This window comes from Entelurus aequoreus, linkage group LG18, assembly GCF_033978785.1.
Source record: "Entelurus aequoreus isolate RoL-2023_Sb linkage group LG18, RoL_Eaeq_v1.1, whole genome shotgun sequence".
Taxonomy (NCBI): Eukaryota; Metazoa; Chordata; class Actinopteri; order Syngnathiformes; family Syngnathidae; genus Entelurus; species Entelurus aequoreus.
The window spans coordinates 46,512,138-46,527,705 of record NC_084748.1 but is presented as its reverse complement, the minus strand read 5'-3'; the positions used below and the strand labels follow the sequence as shown (position 1 = coordinate 46,527,705).

The window sequence follows — 15,568 nt, the reverse complement described above, 5'->3', positions numbered from 1 at the left end:
GGGGAATTTTGCCCATCATTCACAATCATTAATTTTAAATGCATTCTAACATGTAAAATTGGCTTGTTCTAGGTAGCTAGCAATGCAGCTAATTTTAAAGGCCTACTGAAAGCCACTACTACCGACCACGCAGTCTGATAGTTTATATATCAATGATGAAATCTTAACATTGCAACACACGCCAATACGGCCGGGTTAACTTATAAAGTGACATTTAAAATTTCCCGGGAAATATCCGGCTGAAACATCGCGGTATGATGACGTATGCGCATGACGAAGTCAGTTTAACGGAAGTTATGGTACCCCGTAGAATCCTATACAAAAAGCTCTGTTTTCATTTCATAATTCCACAGTATTCTGGACATCTTTTGCAATTTGTTTAGTGAACAATGAAGGCTGCAAAGAAGACAGTTGTAGGTGGGATCAGTGTATTAGCAGCGGACTACAGCAACACAACCAGGAGGACTTTGTTGGAGAGCAGACACACTAGCCGCCGACCTCACCTTGACTTCCTACGTCTCCGGGCCGCCAAACGCATCGGGTGAAGTCCTTCGTCCTTCCGCCGATCGCTGGAACGCAGGTGAGCACGGGTGTTGATGAGCAGATGAGGGCTGGCTGGCGTAGGTGGAGAGCTAATGTTTTTAGCATAGCTCTGTGCGGTCCGGTTGCTAAGTTGCTAAGTTAGCTTCAATGGCGTCGTTAGCACAGCATTGTTAACCTTCGCCAGCCTGGAAAGCATTAACCGTGTATTTACATGTCCACGGTTTAATAGTATTGTTGATTTTCTATCTATACTTCCAGTCAGGGGTTTATTTTTTTTGTTTCTATATGCAGTTAAAGCACGATGCTATCACGTTAGCTCGTAGCTAAAGCATTCCGCCGATGTATTGTCGTGGAGATAAAAGGCACTGAATGTCCATTTCGCGTTCTTGACTCTCATTTTCAAGAGGATATAGTATCCCAGGTGGTTTAAAATACAAATCCGTGATCCACAATAGAAAAAGGAGAGTGTGGAATCCAATGAGCCAGCTTGTACCTAAGTTACGGTCAGAGCGGAAAAAAATATGTATTTCACTGCATTCTAGTCCGTCACTCTAACGTTCCTCGTCCACGAATCTTTCATCCTCGCTCAAATTAATGGGGTAATGGTCCGAATCGCTCCAGCTGCGTTGAAAACAATAGGAAAATATGAGGGAGTGAACAACTGACAACGTCACGCTACTTCCGGTAGGGGCAAGGTTTTTTTTTAATCACAGACCAAAAGTTGCGAACTTTATCGACGTTGTTCTATACTAAATCCTTTCAGCAAAAATATGGCAATATCGCAAAATGATCAAGTATGACACATAGAATGGATCTGCTATTCCCGTTTAAATAAATAAAAATTCATTTCAGTAGGCCTTTTAACAATCAATTCTACCTCTGAATCACTTTGAAAATGCATTCAAAAAACGTCAACAATACTTCATTTGCGTTCTGTAACCTGTATAATAGCCAAGCTGTAGCAACATTGTTATTGTAAGAGTGAACACTGAGGAACTATTGTTCTAGCGTACTAACACATCGACATGCTACAGTATTATTATTGAACTTGGACACACACATCTATACTTTTGGTCATTTCCAGGAGTTATCTCACCCTCTGAGAAGTTTTACTAATGTTTTCCAAAGTTGCAAAAATGTGTAGAATAAATATTACATTTCAACATTTCTGTCAACGAAGATTCGCGTCAGATGCTTAGATGCCCTCTCGCGGCTTCTAGGACCTAATGACGTAACTACCTAATGGTCAATGATGGACAGTAGCTTGTTACATGTAGCTAAGTTATGTAGCTTAACTACCTTTCCCAGTAACGAAATCCATGATGATTGGTTGGTTTACTATCATGAGTCACGATTGGTTACGATTAAGGCAAAACATTGCGGACGGGCCAATCAGAGGCAAGATAAGGGGGGGTCATGTAGATCTATGATCTACAATAAACTTCCAGGGAGCAGGGAAGCGAGGAAACAGTAGACCACTCGGTGATGTCAACATAGCAGCATAAACTGCTGATCACGTTGTCGCTGTAAATAGTTTGTCTGCGTTTTTAATAAGAATATCGCCAATACTTGGTTAATATTCAAGTCACGACATGTAAATGGAGTATTGTTGGCGCTTTTTGGATGGTTATTTGTTGGGCGGAATAGAGGACCTCCCATTGGCTTTTCTGTAAACCGACTTTTATTTAAAAGTTAGAATGCATTTAAAAAATTTTATTTCATAATGATCGTGAATGATAGGCAAAATTCTAAAAAAATGCAGTTCCCTTTTTAATATCTCTTTTGTGAGACAAATAGTTTGTTCCTTTGGCCAGATTATTGTCATTTTGCCACTGTGGTTTCAGTAAAACAGTAATTTATCCTGTGCTGAAAAGTCTCCATTAGAGTATATATATTGTTATTTATTAATAATCACTGTCTTTTATTTAATTTGTATGTGTTTTTCCCCTCATTTTGTACATAAATGATTAGATGTTGCTCGCTACTAATTACATTCTGAAAGGACGCACTAAATTCGCTATCAACCCTCTGCGCATCTACTCGGCGCAGACGTGATCTCACGTACAAAGTATCGCGACATGCTAATTTAGCCGCTACCAAAACAACTAGCTCGTCACCGCTGATTTCATTTCAACATTTAAAAACACGAAATTCACAGTCAATAAACGCACGTTTCCGTTTATCAATGCTGTACTCATTCGTGTCGATTATTTTTTAACATTTAGGGGACGCGCTGGAGTGAAATAAATAAAACATTAATCCTACGCCATCGGTACCGGAAGACACACTATGAGTCCAGATTACGTCACTTCCGGGACTGGCATTTTTTTATGACGGAGCCTTGTGACGTCATGTTCTGCGATATTTGAATGTTTAATTTTTAATGATTGTACTGTTTTTGTACTTATTTTGATTATTACTATTTCTCAATTGTTTGTAAATGTTGCAATTTATAAATAAATGTTTATAAAAAAATATTTTTTAAATATTTAAATGTTTAATTAATGTTTTGTATAAAAATAGCTTAGAAGTAAAAGGGAAGAAGAATATAAATATGAACAAGTGGTATATGACAATGTGGCGATAATACTCCGTCTTTTAAACAACTTTCACTCTTCTGTCATTGCAATTAATGACGCACGGGGGCGCTATTGACTACCAGGTTTGTTTGATACTGTAATATCTGTGATATTTGCATAAGTGGACTGTGTCTTTAAGGGTTTGGGGAGTGCGCATGCGCGGGTGAGTTGGCGGAGAACTTGAGTGTGTGTGAGCGTGAGTTGTGGCTAACAGCAGCTCTTGTATGTGTGTGCGTTATCTTTTGGAACAACAACGAGTTACCGCTGGTTAATAAAGCGATTGAGCATCGCATCCTCGTCCGTGTGACTCCTTCTCCACTGCGGGGCATTACATTGGTGTCAGAAGTGCTTCGATTTCAACCCGCTGCCGGCCGCATTGTGGAGCGAGGATGTTCGCCGACCGCAGCGCTCGAGTGAAGGTAGAGAGAGGAACTGGAGAGTGTGCGATTAACATGCCGGACGCAGTTTGCGCCGAGCACGGACGCCATGAAGCCAGCGTTTCGCGCCACATGGACAACAGTACCGCCATGACAGAGCGGCGTCATGACGCAGGAGCGCATGCGCCGCCGCCGCAGAATGTAAACAAACATGGCGGCGGCCATGAGTTTGTGTGGGAAGCATTGAGGACGCTGAAGTTTTCCGGGAAAGGAAGCTGGGAAGCTTATAAAATTCAGTTTGAGCTTGTGGCTAATAAAGCAGGCTGGACTGAGGAAGTGAAGGCAATACAGTTGGCTTTGTCACTGACGGAAGAAGCTGCGTCCTGTTTGCTCCTGCTGAACCCGGAAGAGAGACTTGATTACAGGGCGCTGGTTGCTGCACTGCAAAGGCGTTTTGGAGAGTTTGACTTGAGGGACTCTTTACGCTGTGAGTTTAAGCAACGTGTCAGACTACCGGGTGAGTCGCTTCGGTGCCTGGCTCATGGGATCGAGAGGCTGGGTTGGCGTGCGTATATCGGAATGCCGAACGCAATCCAAAACGAACTGATACGTGATCAATTCATCCAAGCACTTAAACCTGATGAACTGCGCTTGCGCGTCCAGCTCGCCCACCCCACATCCCTGGCAGATGCACTCGAACTTGCTATGGAGAGAGAGATCGCCACTGGGGCAGCACTTGAGACATTTTCCCGCCCAGTTTCGGCTGCATCGTTTACGCAGGAAGCGGAACAAAGACCGGCGTGGGTGGAGGAACTTGTATGTGCGCTGCAGACCCGCCCAACCCAGTATGAGGAAAAGAAGGACAGACGAGCGTGCACTGCTGTCTGCTGGGGGTGTGGACAACTTGGCCACCTGCTGCGGCGCTGTCCAAATAAGAAGGACCAGCAGGGAAACGGGAGAGGGTCTGTGTAGCCCGGACGACACGGACCCCTTTAGCCAGTTACCGGGAGCACCAGCCCTTGAGTGACGAGACTGTTGTGACTGTGGGCTGGACAGAAGTGGGGGACCCATGTCATGTTTTCGTGCAGATTGGGGGCATGGCCTGCACAGCCCTGGTTGATACTGGATCGTCAGCCACGATTGTGAGACCGGACGTTGTTCCAGCTGGAACCGTTTTAGAACCAAGTCTCACCAGATTAAAGACAGTGACAGGGGAAATAGCCCAGATGAAAGGCAGAGCGACTTTTATGTTCGTAATCGGAGGCTTGTCAGCGACATTTTCCGCTTGGGTGGCGGATGTGAGCGACCCATGTATACTTGGTCGAGACTTTTTGAAAGCCACAAGATGTGTAATAGACCTGGGGTCTGCGGTGCTCGTTTTGCCGAGTGGCCAGCGAGTAAAGCTGACCGCTCCTACTGAACGGACTGTGGCTGTGTCCGTCAACACCGCAGTCGCCAGTCCGACAACCTGGGAAGAGGCTGTCAGGCCCCCCATAGAGAGGGATGAGGCAATCAGGGAGCTCGCAGCCAAGAGGACAACATCCACCACGCAGCAGCCACCGGTAATGGGGGCAGAGTCCGCTCGCCCTGAAGAATCAAGTCCAAGGTGGGGGGCGACGTCATTCGGGCCGTCCACAACAGTAGCGCTAAACCAACAACGGCAAAATGAGGACCGAACAGTAGCGGTCCGCTCCATCTGGGAAAAGAACTGCGTCAGCCTCGAAGGGGAGCAGCGCGAGCAGCTGTGGCACGTATTGTGGGACTTTAAGGACATTTTCGCCCTCAATGAAAATGAGGTGGGTCTCACCCATCTGGTTGAACACCACATCGACACTGGGGATGCGCGGCCAGTCAAGGTGCGCCCCCGTCGCCTTCCCATGATCCGGCAGGAGGCGGCTGATAGAGAGGTCCACGCCATGCTCGAGGCGGGAATCATAGAACCCTCTGACAGTCCGTGGGCGTCTGCCGTGGTCATGGTTCCCAGGAAGAACAGCACAAGACCGCGGTTCTGTGTGGATTACAGGCCGCTGAATAAGGTGACAAAAAAGGATTGTTACCCACTCCCGCGGGTTGATGAGACGTTGGACCTGGTCTCGGGGTCCTCGTGGTTCTCGTCGCTCGACCTGCGCAGTGGATACTGGCAGGTCCCACTCACCCCTGAGTCACGACAGAAGACAGCGTTCTGCACCACCAGGGGCCACTGGCAATTCAAGGTCATGAGCTTTGGGCTCTGCAACGCACCAGGGACATTTGAGCGACTGATGGACACAGTGCTCGCTAACATCCCCAGGCAAGAGTGCTTGGTCTACTTGGACGATGTCCTCGTCCATGGACGGTCCTTTCAGTCAGCCCTTGATTCCTTGAGGCTGGTACTGGAAAGGATTGCGGCAGCTGGACTGAAACTCCACCCAGAGAAGTGCCATTTCATGCGGCGGGAGGTGGAGTTTCTGGGCCATAAGGTGGACGGGAGCGGCATCAGCACGCTGGAGGAGAAGATCAGCGCTATCAGAGACTGGCCAATTCCGAAGGACCAAAAGCAGCTAAAAAGCTTCTTGGGACTTGCCTCATATTATCGGCGTTTTGTAAAGGGATTTTCCTGCAGTGGCGCCCCGTTGTTTAGCCTCCTTCAGAACGATCAGATGTTCGTGTGGACGCCGGACTGTCACGAGGCATTTTCTGGCCTCAAGAAGGCCCTCATAAATGCTCCTGTCCTCACTACTCCAGACCCAGCTAAACCTTTTGTGTTGGACACGGACGCCAGTAATGTTGGAATGGGCGCGGTGCTGTCGCAGGTGGGCCCAGAAGGTGAACGGGTGCTGGCTTACTTCAGCCGCACCTTCAACAAGAGTGAGCGGCGGTACTGTGTGACCAGACGTGAACTGTTAGCTGTTGTGTTGGCTGTACGCCATTTCAAGTACTACTTGTGTGGCGTGTCCTTCACCATCAGAACAGATCATGCAGCACTTCAATGGCTGATGTCGTTTCGTGAACCAGAGGGTCAGGTGGCGCGATGGCTGGAGGAGCTGCAGTCTTTCCACTTTAGTGTGTGTCATCGTGCTGGGGCGCAGCACGCCAATGCAGACGCTCTCTCTCGGCGGCCGTGTGCTATTGATGGCTGTAGCTACTGTGACCGGCGAGACGTCAGAGAGAAGGAGCTGCGTGGAGATGAGATCGCTGACGGGCCTTCATGCTGCACCTTGGAGACTGTGGACGCTGCAGAATGGGCGGCCAGGCAAGGGGAAGACAGCGATCTCAAACCAGTGCGGCAATGGGTCCAGAGTGGTAGGAGACCACCCTGGGATGGCGTGCTGGGGCTGTCAGTCGGCACCAAGGGCCTGTGGAGTAAGTTTGCTGTGCTGCGCATCAGGGACGACGTACTGCAGCGTGCGTGGAAGGAGCCGGCCACCGGGGAGGAGAGATGGCAGGTGGTGGTACCGAAGACTCTGAGGGACGCAGTGCTGAAGGCGTGTCATGGGGGCACGGGCTCAGGGCATTTTGGCAGCACAAAGACGCTCCGTCGGTTGCGCCAAGGGTTCTACTGGGGTCAGCACCGGCGGGACGTGGAGGACTTCTGTCGGCGCTGTGATGAGTGTGCAGCCTACAAGGGACCCCAGGACCGGTCACACGCACCGCTTCAGCAGCAAGGGGTTGGAGCACCCATGGAGAGAGTAGCTGTGGACATTATGGGCCCTTTTCCCGTAACAGACAGAGGAAACAAGTATGTGCTTTGCGCGATGGATTATTTTACTAAGTGGCCGGAGGCGTACGCACTGCCGAACCAAGAAGCGGAGACAGTGGCTGATGCCTTACTGGAGGGCATGTTCAGTCGCTTTGGAACGGCAGATATCCTCCACAGCGACCAGGGCAGGAATTTTGAATCCAGGGTTTTTGCTGCCCTGTGTGAAAGACTGGACATGCAAAAGACACGCACGACTCCCTTGCATCCGCAAAGTGATGGACTAGTGGAGCGGTTTAACCGCACCATGCAGCAGCAGCTAGCCATCCTCACCGCCAACCATCAGCATGACTGGGACCGGCATATTCCACTAGTGCTGATGGCATACCGTTCCGCGGTTCAAAGTTCCACAAGCTGCACCCCTGCCCTACTGATGTTGGGTCGGGAGATCCGGACACCTGCTGAGTTGGCGTTTGGGAGACCACCAGGCAGTACCGAGGATCGGCCGGGACTGGAGTACGCTCGGAAGTTGCAGGATCGGATGGAAGCGGCACATTCCTTTGCACGAGACCAGTTGGGGAAGGCTGGTTTGAGGCAAAAGAGGAACCATGACATGCGGAGCAAGGGCCGGGACTTTACGCCTGACGAGCTGGTCTGGGTGTACACACCAAAAAGAAAAAAAGGACGTTGCCCCAAGTTGGACAGTCATTGGGACGGTCCGTGTAGGGTGCTTGAGAGGGTGGGGGAAGTAGTCTATAGAGTTGCAGTGCCCCCTAAGGGACGAAAAGTTGTCCTGCATAGAGACCGTTTGGCACCCTACAGGGGCAGAGAAGTTCCTCAGTTTGAGACGGCGCCTGCCTCACCAGATGGCAATGGACAGTTAGTGGATCAAGGTTCCCCGTATTCCACCATTGTTGTCCCTGTTCAGCCGCTAGTGCCACGTGTTGATGGACCTGAGTCAGAACAGGGCCGGCCACAAAGACAGAGGCGTAGACCGCCGAGGTTCAGGGATTTTCTTGTTGACCCCTCGGGGCGAGGGGCTTCATAAAGGGGGAGGCAGTGTAATATCTGTGATATTTGCATAAGTGGACTGTGTCTTTAAGGGTTTGGGGAGTGCGCATGCGCGGGTGAGTTGGCGGAGAACTTGAGTGTGTGTGAGCGTGAGTTGTGGCTAACAGCAGCTCTTGTATGTGTGTGCGTTATCTTTTGGAACAACAACGAGTTACCGCTGGTTAATAAAGCGATTGAGCATCGCATCCTCGTCCGTGTGACTCCTTCTCCACTGCGGGGCATTACAATACACTTTGAATTTCTTTTTTGAAATGTGGACTTTTTTTTTAACCAAGGCACTTACTATAACTTAAAAGTATATCTGCGGCCTGACAAAAAGTAAACTTTTAAATAATCTGTATTAATTAATTATTGTAAATAAAGTAGTTAAAAAAATTGAAAATAAATACTGTCTATTAGTTTTCTATGTAATCTTTTATATAACATTGTTATTCAAATAAATATTGCAGAACAGAAAACCATGGTAACCGTGACGGCGTGCACGAAAATAATTGCCGTCGTAAAACGACTTGTAAATAATAATAAAAAAAAAAAAAAATTATTAAAAAAAATCGAAAAGGAATTTTACCTTTGCAACCTCATTATACTATTGGCTAAGTTTTATATTCATAAATGTAAGTTTGTCAATACCTGACCTGTTTTTTGTGCCTTTAAAAAAGAATTACAACTCTACGTTAAAACACTCTCTACCTCTAACAACCAAAAAGCTGTGAAAACGATGATACTGTGTTCCAAATTTAAATTATTTACTGAATTTGTGTTTTATATATATATATATATATATATATATATATATATATATATATATATATATATATATATATATATATATATAAATTATTTACTGAATTTGTGTTATATATATATATATATATATATGTATATATATATATATATATATGTATATATATATATATACATATATACGTATATATATATATATATATATATATATATATATATATATATATATATATATATATATATATATATATATGTTCCAAATTTAAATTACTTACTGAATTTGTGTTATATATATGTATATGTATGTATATATATGTATGTATATATACATACATATATATATATATATATATATATATATACATATTTATATATATATATATATATATATATATATATATATATATATATATATATATATATATATATGTTCCAAATTTAAATTACTTACTGAATTTGTGTTATATATATATATATCATTCTATTTTAGTTACTTTATTGAGTTTACAACCCCCCTGGCGCTGATTATTTTGATTATTATTATTTCTCGATTGTTTGTAAATGTTGCCGTTTATAAATAAAGGTTCATAAAATTAAAAAAAAATAATAAAAAAAACCGAGTTGACAAGTGACGTAGTATTCGCGCATGCGTGTAACGGACATCAGTGGCGTGCAGTCACTAGAGGCAGGGGAGGCGGGGCCTCACCTGCCATCATGGAAAGAAAAAAAATGTAAAAAGAAAAAAAAATTAATTAAATTGTTATATGTATCCAGTGATTATACTAAAGTTATTTTCCATTTAACTTCACCAGTTTTAGATAATTTTTATTTTTATTTTCACATTTGCCGTTCAAATACTGAGAAGAGACGGTGAGGTGATCAGCAGCCAGTTGAGGCACGTCACTCAGTTGTGCCTCAACATGGATTGTGCACAATGACTCGGCTAACTGCTGGCCTGCTGTGCAGTGAGACCGTATTGCTACATGAATTATATCAGCTAACTAAACTATGGCATAGTTGAGTTAGCTGAGGTATATAATGTACAGTGTATTTCGTCAAAAACTGTATGTGTGTAACGTATTTCTTGTGCTGAGCATTCATAAATCTGCTGCAAAAGACGTACTGGTTGAGGCTCGCAGTAATCCGGCCTCCTGGTGGTAGAGGGCGGTAGTGATCCCAGAGATCATTCCTCGGCCGCAGAAGAAGAAAAAAAAAAAAGTTTGCAAGCGATTGTTTATTTCCTCTCGCTTGGACTTTTATTAAAAACATGGAGGATTACATATGTAAAATAAAACAGTTTTCTAAACTGGACTTTCAATCAAAGCAGGAGGTAATAATTAAAAGGTAGACCAACACCGGAGCTAAAAGGTTTGCTTTTGACTTCGGGACAGAAGACCCGTTCTTTTCAAACGGCGTGGTACACACGCAAAGGCTGGCTGTGTGGATGTTCAGCAAGAAAGGTAAGACCATAATAATGTTTTTTTTATTAAATGTGCTTTTTTGTGTGCTACAGTTGTGTAAAGAATGCTGGTATGAGCTTTTAAACATAACCCGTTAACTGCTGCCAATCACATGGTGAATAAGATACTCTTTAGGGTTCATATGTTGGTAAATCTGACTGTGATGATGCAGTGCCTCACCAGACATTAACCTCACCGCACGCCACTGACGGACATCTGCGCATACGTCTCAATGTTCAATTGAGAAATGGTATTACGGAATTTCGAAAAAAAAAACGGGACTTTTTCCAGTTCAAAAAACAATTTTGTTTGTTTTGTCCTGATTAAGAGGAATGTTTTGACGGTGGAACGGTTGAAATGCGTTGAAAAATGCGGGAGGAGTCGTCGCCAGAAAAAAGGGTGGAAATAGGGCTTTGGAAAACCAGGAATTCTGGAAAATCCTGGAATTTTTTTTCTACCTGGGAAAAGGGTAGTTTGAATTTCCAGGACGAGTGGAATATGTTGAAGGTGGAATGGTTTGAATCGGTTGGAAAAATGTTGAAATGCTGGAAGTTTGAAAAAAAGGCCAATTCATTTTGAATGGGGACAATGTCTTGGAATTCTGGGAAATCTGGGAATTTTTGGAATTTGTCAAGGGAAAGCCTATTCCCGAATAGGCTGAACAGTTTCAAGTTGGTACGGTTGTGGAAGGTAGAGGGCGCCAAAATCTGAAGAAGAAGAATAATAATAATAAATGGATGAATTGTGGTGTAGAAAACCGTATGTGTGAATGCTTTGGAGCATTCACACAATACATAATAATAATAAAAATTATGATAAAGTACAAAATTCAAAAAGACAAAAAAGGGCTAATTAAATCACTTTAAATTTTTCCAATAAAGATATAAATTTAAAGGCCTACTGAAATTATTTTTTTTTTTATTTAAACGGGGATAGCAGATCCATTCTATGTGTCATACTTGATCATTTCGCGATATTGCCATATTTTTGCTGAAAGGATTTAGTAGAGAACATCGACGATAAAGTTTTGGTCGCTGATAAAAAAAGCCTTGCCTGTAGCGGAAGTAGCGTGACGTCACAGGTTGAAAGGCTCCTCACATTTCCCCATTGTTTACACCAGCAGCGAGAGCGATTCAGACCGAGAAAGCGACGATTACCCCATTAATTTGAGCCAGGATGAAAGATTCGTGGATGAGGAACGTGAGAGTGAAGGACTAGAGTGTAGTGCCTGACGTATCTTTTTTCGCTCTGACCGTAACTTAGGTACAAGCTGGCTCATTGGATTCTACACTCTCTCCTTTTTCTATTGTGGATCACGGATTTGTATTTTAAACCACCTGGGATACTATATCCTCTTGAAAATGAGAGTCGAGAACGCGAAATGGACATTCAGTGCCTTTTATCTCCACGACAATACATCGGCGAAATGCTTTAGCTACGAGCTAACGTGATGGCATCTTGCTTTAACTGCATATAGAAACAAAAGAAATAAAGCCCTGACTGGAAGTATAGATAGAAAATCAACAATACTATTAAACCGTGGACATGTAAATACACGGTTAATGCTTTCCAGGCTGGCGAAGGTTAACAATGCTGTGCTAACGACGCCATTGAAGCTAACTTAGCAACCGGACTGCACAGAGCTATGCTAAAAACATTAGCTCTCCACCTACGCCAGCCAGCCCTCATTTGCTCATCAACACCCGTGCTCACCTGCGTTTCAGCGATCGGCAGAAGGACGAAGGACTTCACCCGATGCGTTTGGCGGCCCGGAGACGTAGGAAGTCAAGGTGAAGTCGGCGGCTAGCGCGGCTAGCGCTCCAACAAAGTCCTCCTGGTTGTGTTGCTGTAGTCCGCTGCTAATACACTGATCCCACCTACAACTGTCTTCTTTGCAGCCTTCATTGTTCATTAAAAAAATTGCAAAAGATGTCCGGAATACTGTGGAATTATGAAATGAAAACAGAGCTTTTTGTATAGGATTCTACGGGGTACCATAACTTCCGTTACTCTGACTTCGTCACGCGCATACGTCATCATACCGCGATGTTTCAGCCGGATATTTCCCGGGAATTTTAAAATGTCACTTTATAAGTTAACCCGGCCGTATTGGCATGTGTTGCAATGTTAAGATTTCATCATTGATATATAAACTATCAGACTGCGTGGTCGCTAGTAGTGGCTTTCAGTAGGTTTTTAAGGGCTTTTTCCTCATTTCCCAAGATTGAATTGATCATTTCCAACCATTAAGCCAATCAGAAAAAGTAGGTTTTACTTCCAGAAATGGACATTGAGGGTCACTACTTTATTAGCCGCATGCAGAACACGCCAACACATGTTTGTCAACAGTCTTTATTGATCATTCCCGGCTCAGACAATAGCAACACGAGTGGGCTAAAAATACACAAACACAACAACGACGACGACGACACAAAAAAACAAGGACTTTGTTTTTTGAAGGAAAAAAAAGAAGATTGTGAGTAAAAAACACAGACATGAGTGTTTGGTGCCGAGCTATAATACGATTATTACAATTATTGCAACGACGAATGTTTGCATGTCACAGTCCAGTGAAGCAGGTTTCTGATTGGGATCTTTTTTTTGGGGATTAAAGACGAAGAATAATAGTGCTGGTTATGTTATTGTGCGCGTTACAATAAAGTAGTGTCACATCCAACAGGCACGTCATGCAATAGACTGATGGAGAGGTTTAGGTGCCTGATTGTGCTTTTATTTTGAAATAAGTGACGTATGAAAAGGGGGGGGTCATCATACGAAATGTGAGTTTCTTTGATTGTAAGTCACACTGACTGAATATGTGCAGATCTGTGATGGCGTCCTGGCGGGGCGGGGGGGCAGTCAACCGAGGCTGGTGATGTTGGAGCGGCCACCGGGGGGCGCTACAATACGATGGCCTGACCTGCGGGGGATGTAGTCGTCAATCTGAGCCCCTGAGAGGTCAAAGACACGATGAGAGACGTTAATGTTGGATTTGTTATTATTGAGATGATCAATTGTTGCATCATCATGTTGATCACATTTAGTTATTCCTTGTTCTATTTTGGGGGCACAACAACTTTAAAATGACAAATAAGGTTTTCCAAATTGGGTAATTAACTGAAAACCCCAAAAACGAGAGATGTCCGATAATGTTTTTTTTGCCGATATTCCGATATTGTCCAACTCTTAATTATCGATTCCGATATCAACCGATACCAATATATACAGTCGTGGGATTAACACATTATTATTGCCGGGTTTTTTAATCCGTCAAAGACACTTTAAAATAATCCCAAACCATGTCGTTAGTCAGTCACCGAGCGGGCTGGCTTGTTAGCCGTGGCTCCAGCACCGGCAACAACACACTCTTGTTGTTGTTATGCTCCGCTCGCCTCGGTTTGATGAGGTCATCAAGCGTCGCGGCGTTTTAAAAAGTCATACATTTTACTTTTTGAAACCGACACCGATAATTTCCGACATTACATTTTAAAGCATTTATCGTCCGATATTATCGGACATCTCTACCCAAAAGCAGTGAAGTTGTCACGTTGTGTAAATGGTAAATAAAAAGAGAATACAATGATTTGCAAATCCTTTTCAACTTATATTCAATTGTTAATGTTCCAATTGAGAAACAAATTTTTCTTTTAGCAAATAATCATTAACCTAAAATTGTATGGCAGCAAGACCTTGCAAAAAAGTTGATACAGGGGCATTTTTTTTTATCATGATAACGTTGCTTGGATGGCAACATATCTTGCTCCAAAACCACAGTTTGAAATTTGGACTCTTGCCGTTTCTGGGTGTTGTTGATAAATGCCTTTTTGCTTTGTACAGTAGAGTTTTAACTTGCACTTACAGATGGAACGACCAACTGTCGTTACTGACAGTGTGTTTTTTTTTTTTTTAAGTGTTCCTGAGCCCATGTGGTGATATCCTTTACACACTGATGTCTGACATCACATGGACAAAAGATAAGACCTTCAGGAGGAAAGTTCTGTGGTCAGATGAACCAAAAATTGAGCTGTTTGGCCACAAAACCCAGGAATATGTCTGGAGGAGAAAAGGTGAGGCCTTTAATCCCAGGAACACCATCCCTACTGTCAAGCAGGGTGGTGGTAGTATTATGCTCTGGGCCTGTTTTGCTGCCATTGGAACTGGTGCTTTACAGAGAGTCAATGTTCCAATATATATATATATATATATATATATATATATATATATATATATATATATATATATATATATATATACCAATAGGTCAACACTCCACTGCCATCTGGCGACTAAAGTGGATAGTACACCCCCAAATTCGTCACGTTTCATGTGTCGGGTAAACCGTGACGAATGAATCCTCTCCCGACTGTATCCCCATGACCTCGTGTACCTGATAGGCTGAAGTTGGACTGGTGAAGGTTGCGAATGGGCGGTGGTTGCTGCGAGGTGGGGGATGTCTTGGCGGAGGGTGAGGGTGTGATGTATTTGGGGGTGAGGATGACGTCACACACGGCCCCGTCATACAGCCCACGTGTGACCCCTGTGACCTTCATCTGAAACACGGACAAGCCAAACAAACTCCTCTTACTCATAAACACATCCAGAGTCACTACATGGAGATCTACATTTATGCTGCATGTGTTCCACTATGTAGAGGAACATATCTACATTTATGCTGCATGTGTTCCACTATGTGGAGGAACATATCTACATTTATGCTGCATGTGTTCCACTATGTAGAGGAACATATCTACATGTATGCTACATGTGTTCCACTATGTAGAGGAACATATCTACATTTATGCTGCATGTGTTCCACTATGTAGAGGAACATATCTACATTTATGCTGCATGTGTTCCACTATGTAGAGGAACATATCTACATGTATGCTGCATGTGTTCCACTATGTAAAGGAACATATCTACATTTATGCTGCATGTGTTCCACTATGTAAAGGAACATATTTACATGTATGCTGCATGTGTTCCACTATATAGAGGAACATATCTACATGTATGCTACATGTGTTCCACTATGTAGAGGAACATATCTACATTTATACTGTATGTGTTCCACTATGTAGAGGAACATATCTACATGTATGCTACATGTGTTCCACT

General features: G+C 43.8%; 1 protein-coding gene across 1 annotated transcript in view; it reads right to left on the bottom strand.

The window, feature by feature from the left end:
• Nucleotides 1-12,793: 12,793 nt before the first annotated feature.
• The window catches only part of crmp1 (collapsin response mediator protein 1), a 30,662-nt gene continuing 27,887 nt past the window's right edge, over nucleotides 12,794-15,568 (bottom strand). The window contains exons 13-14 of the mRNA XM_062027278.1: nucleotides 14,838-15,000; nucleotides 12,794-13,401 (exon numbers count right to left, since the gene is read on the bottom strand). Coding sequence (XP_061883262.1) covers nucleotides 13,310-13,401; nucleotides 14,838-15,000 — 255 coding nt within the window. The 3' untranslated portion in view covers nucleotides 12,794-13,309. The remainder of the gene's footprint in view (nucleotides 13,402-14,837; nucleotides 15,001-15,568) is intronic.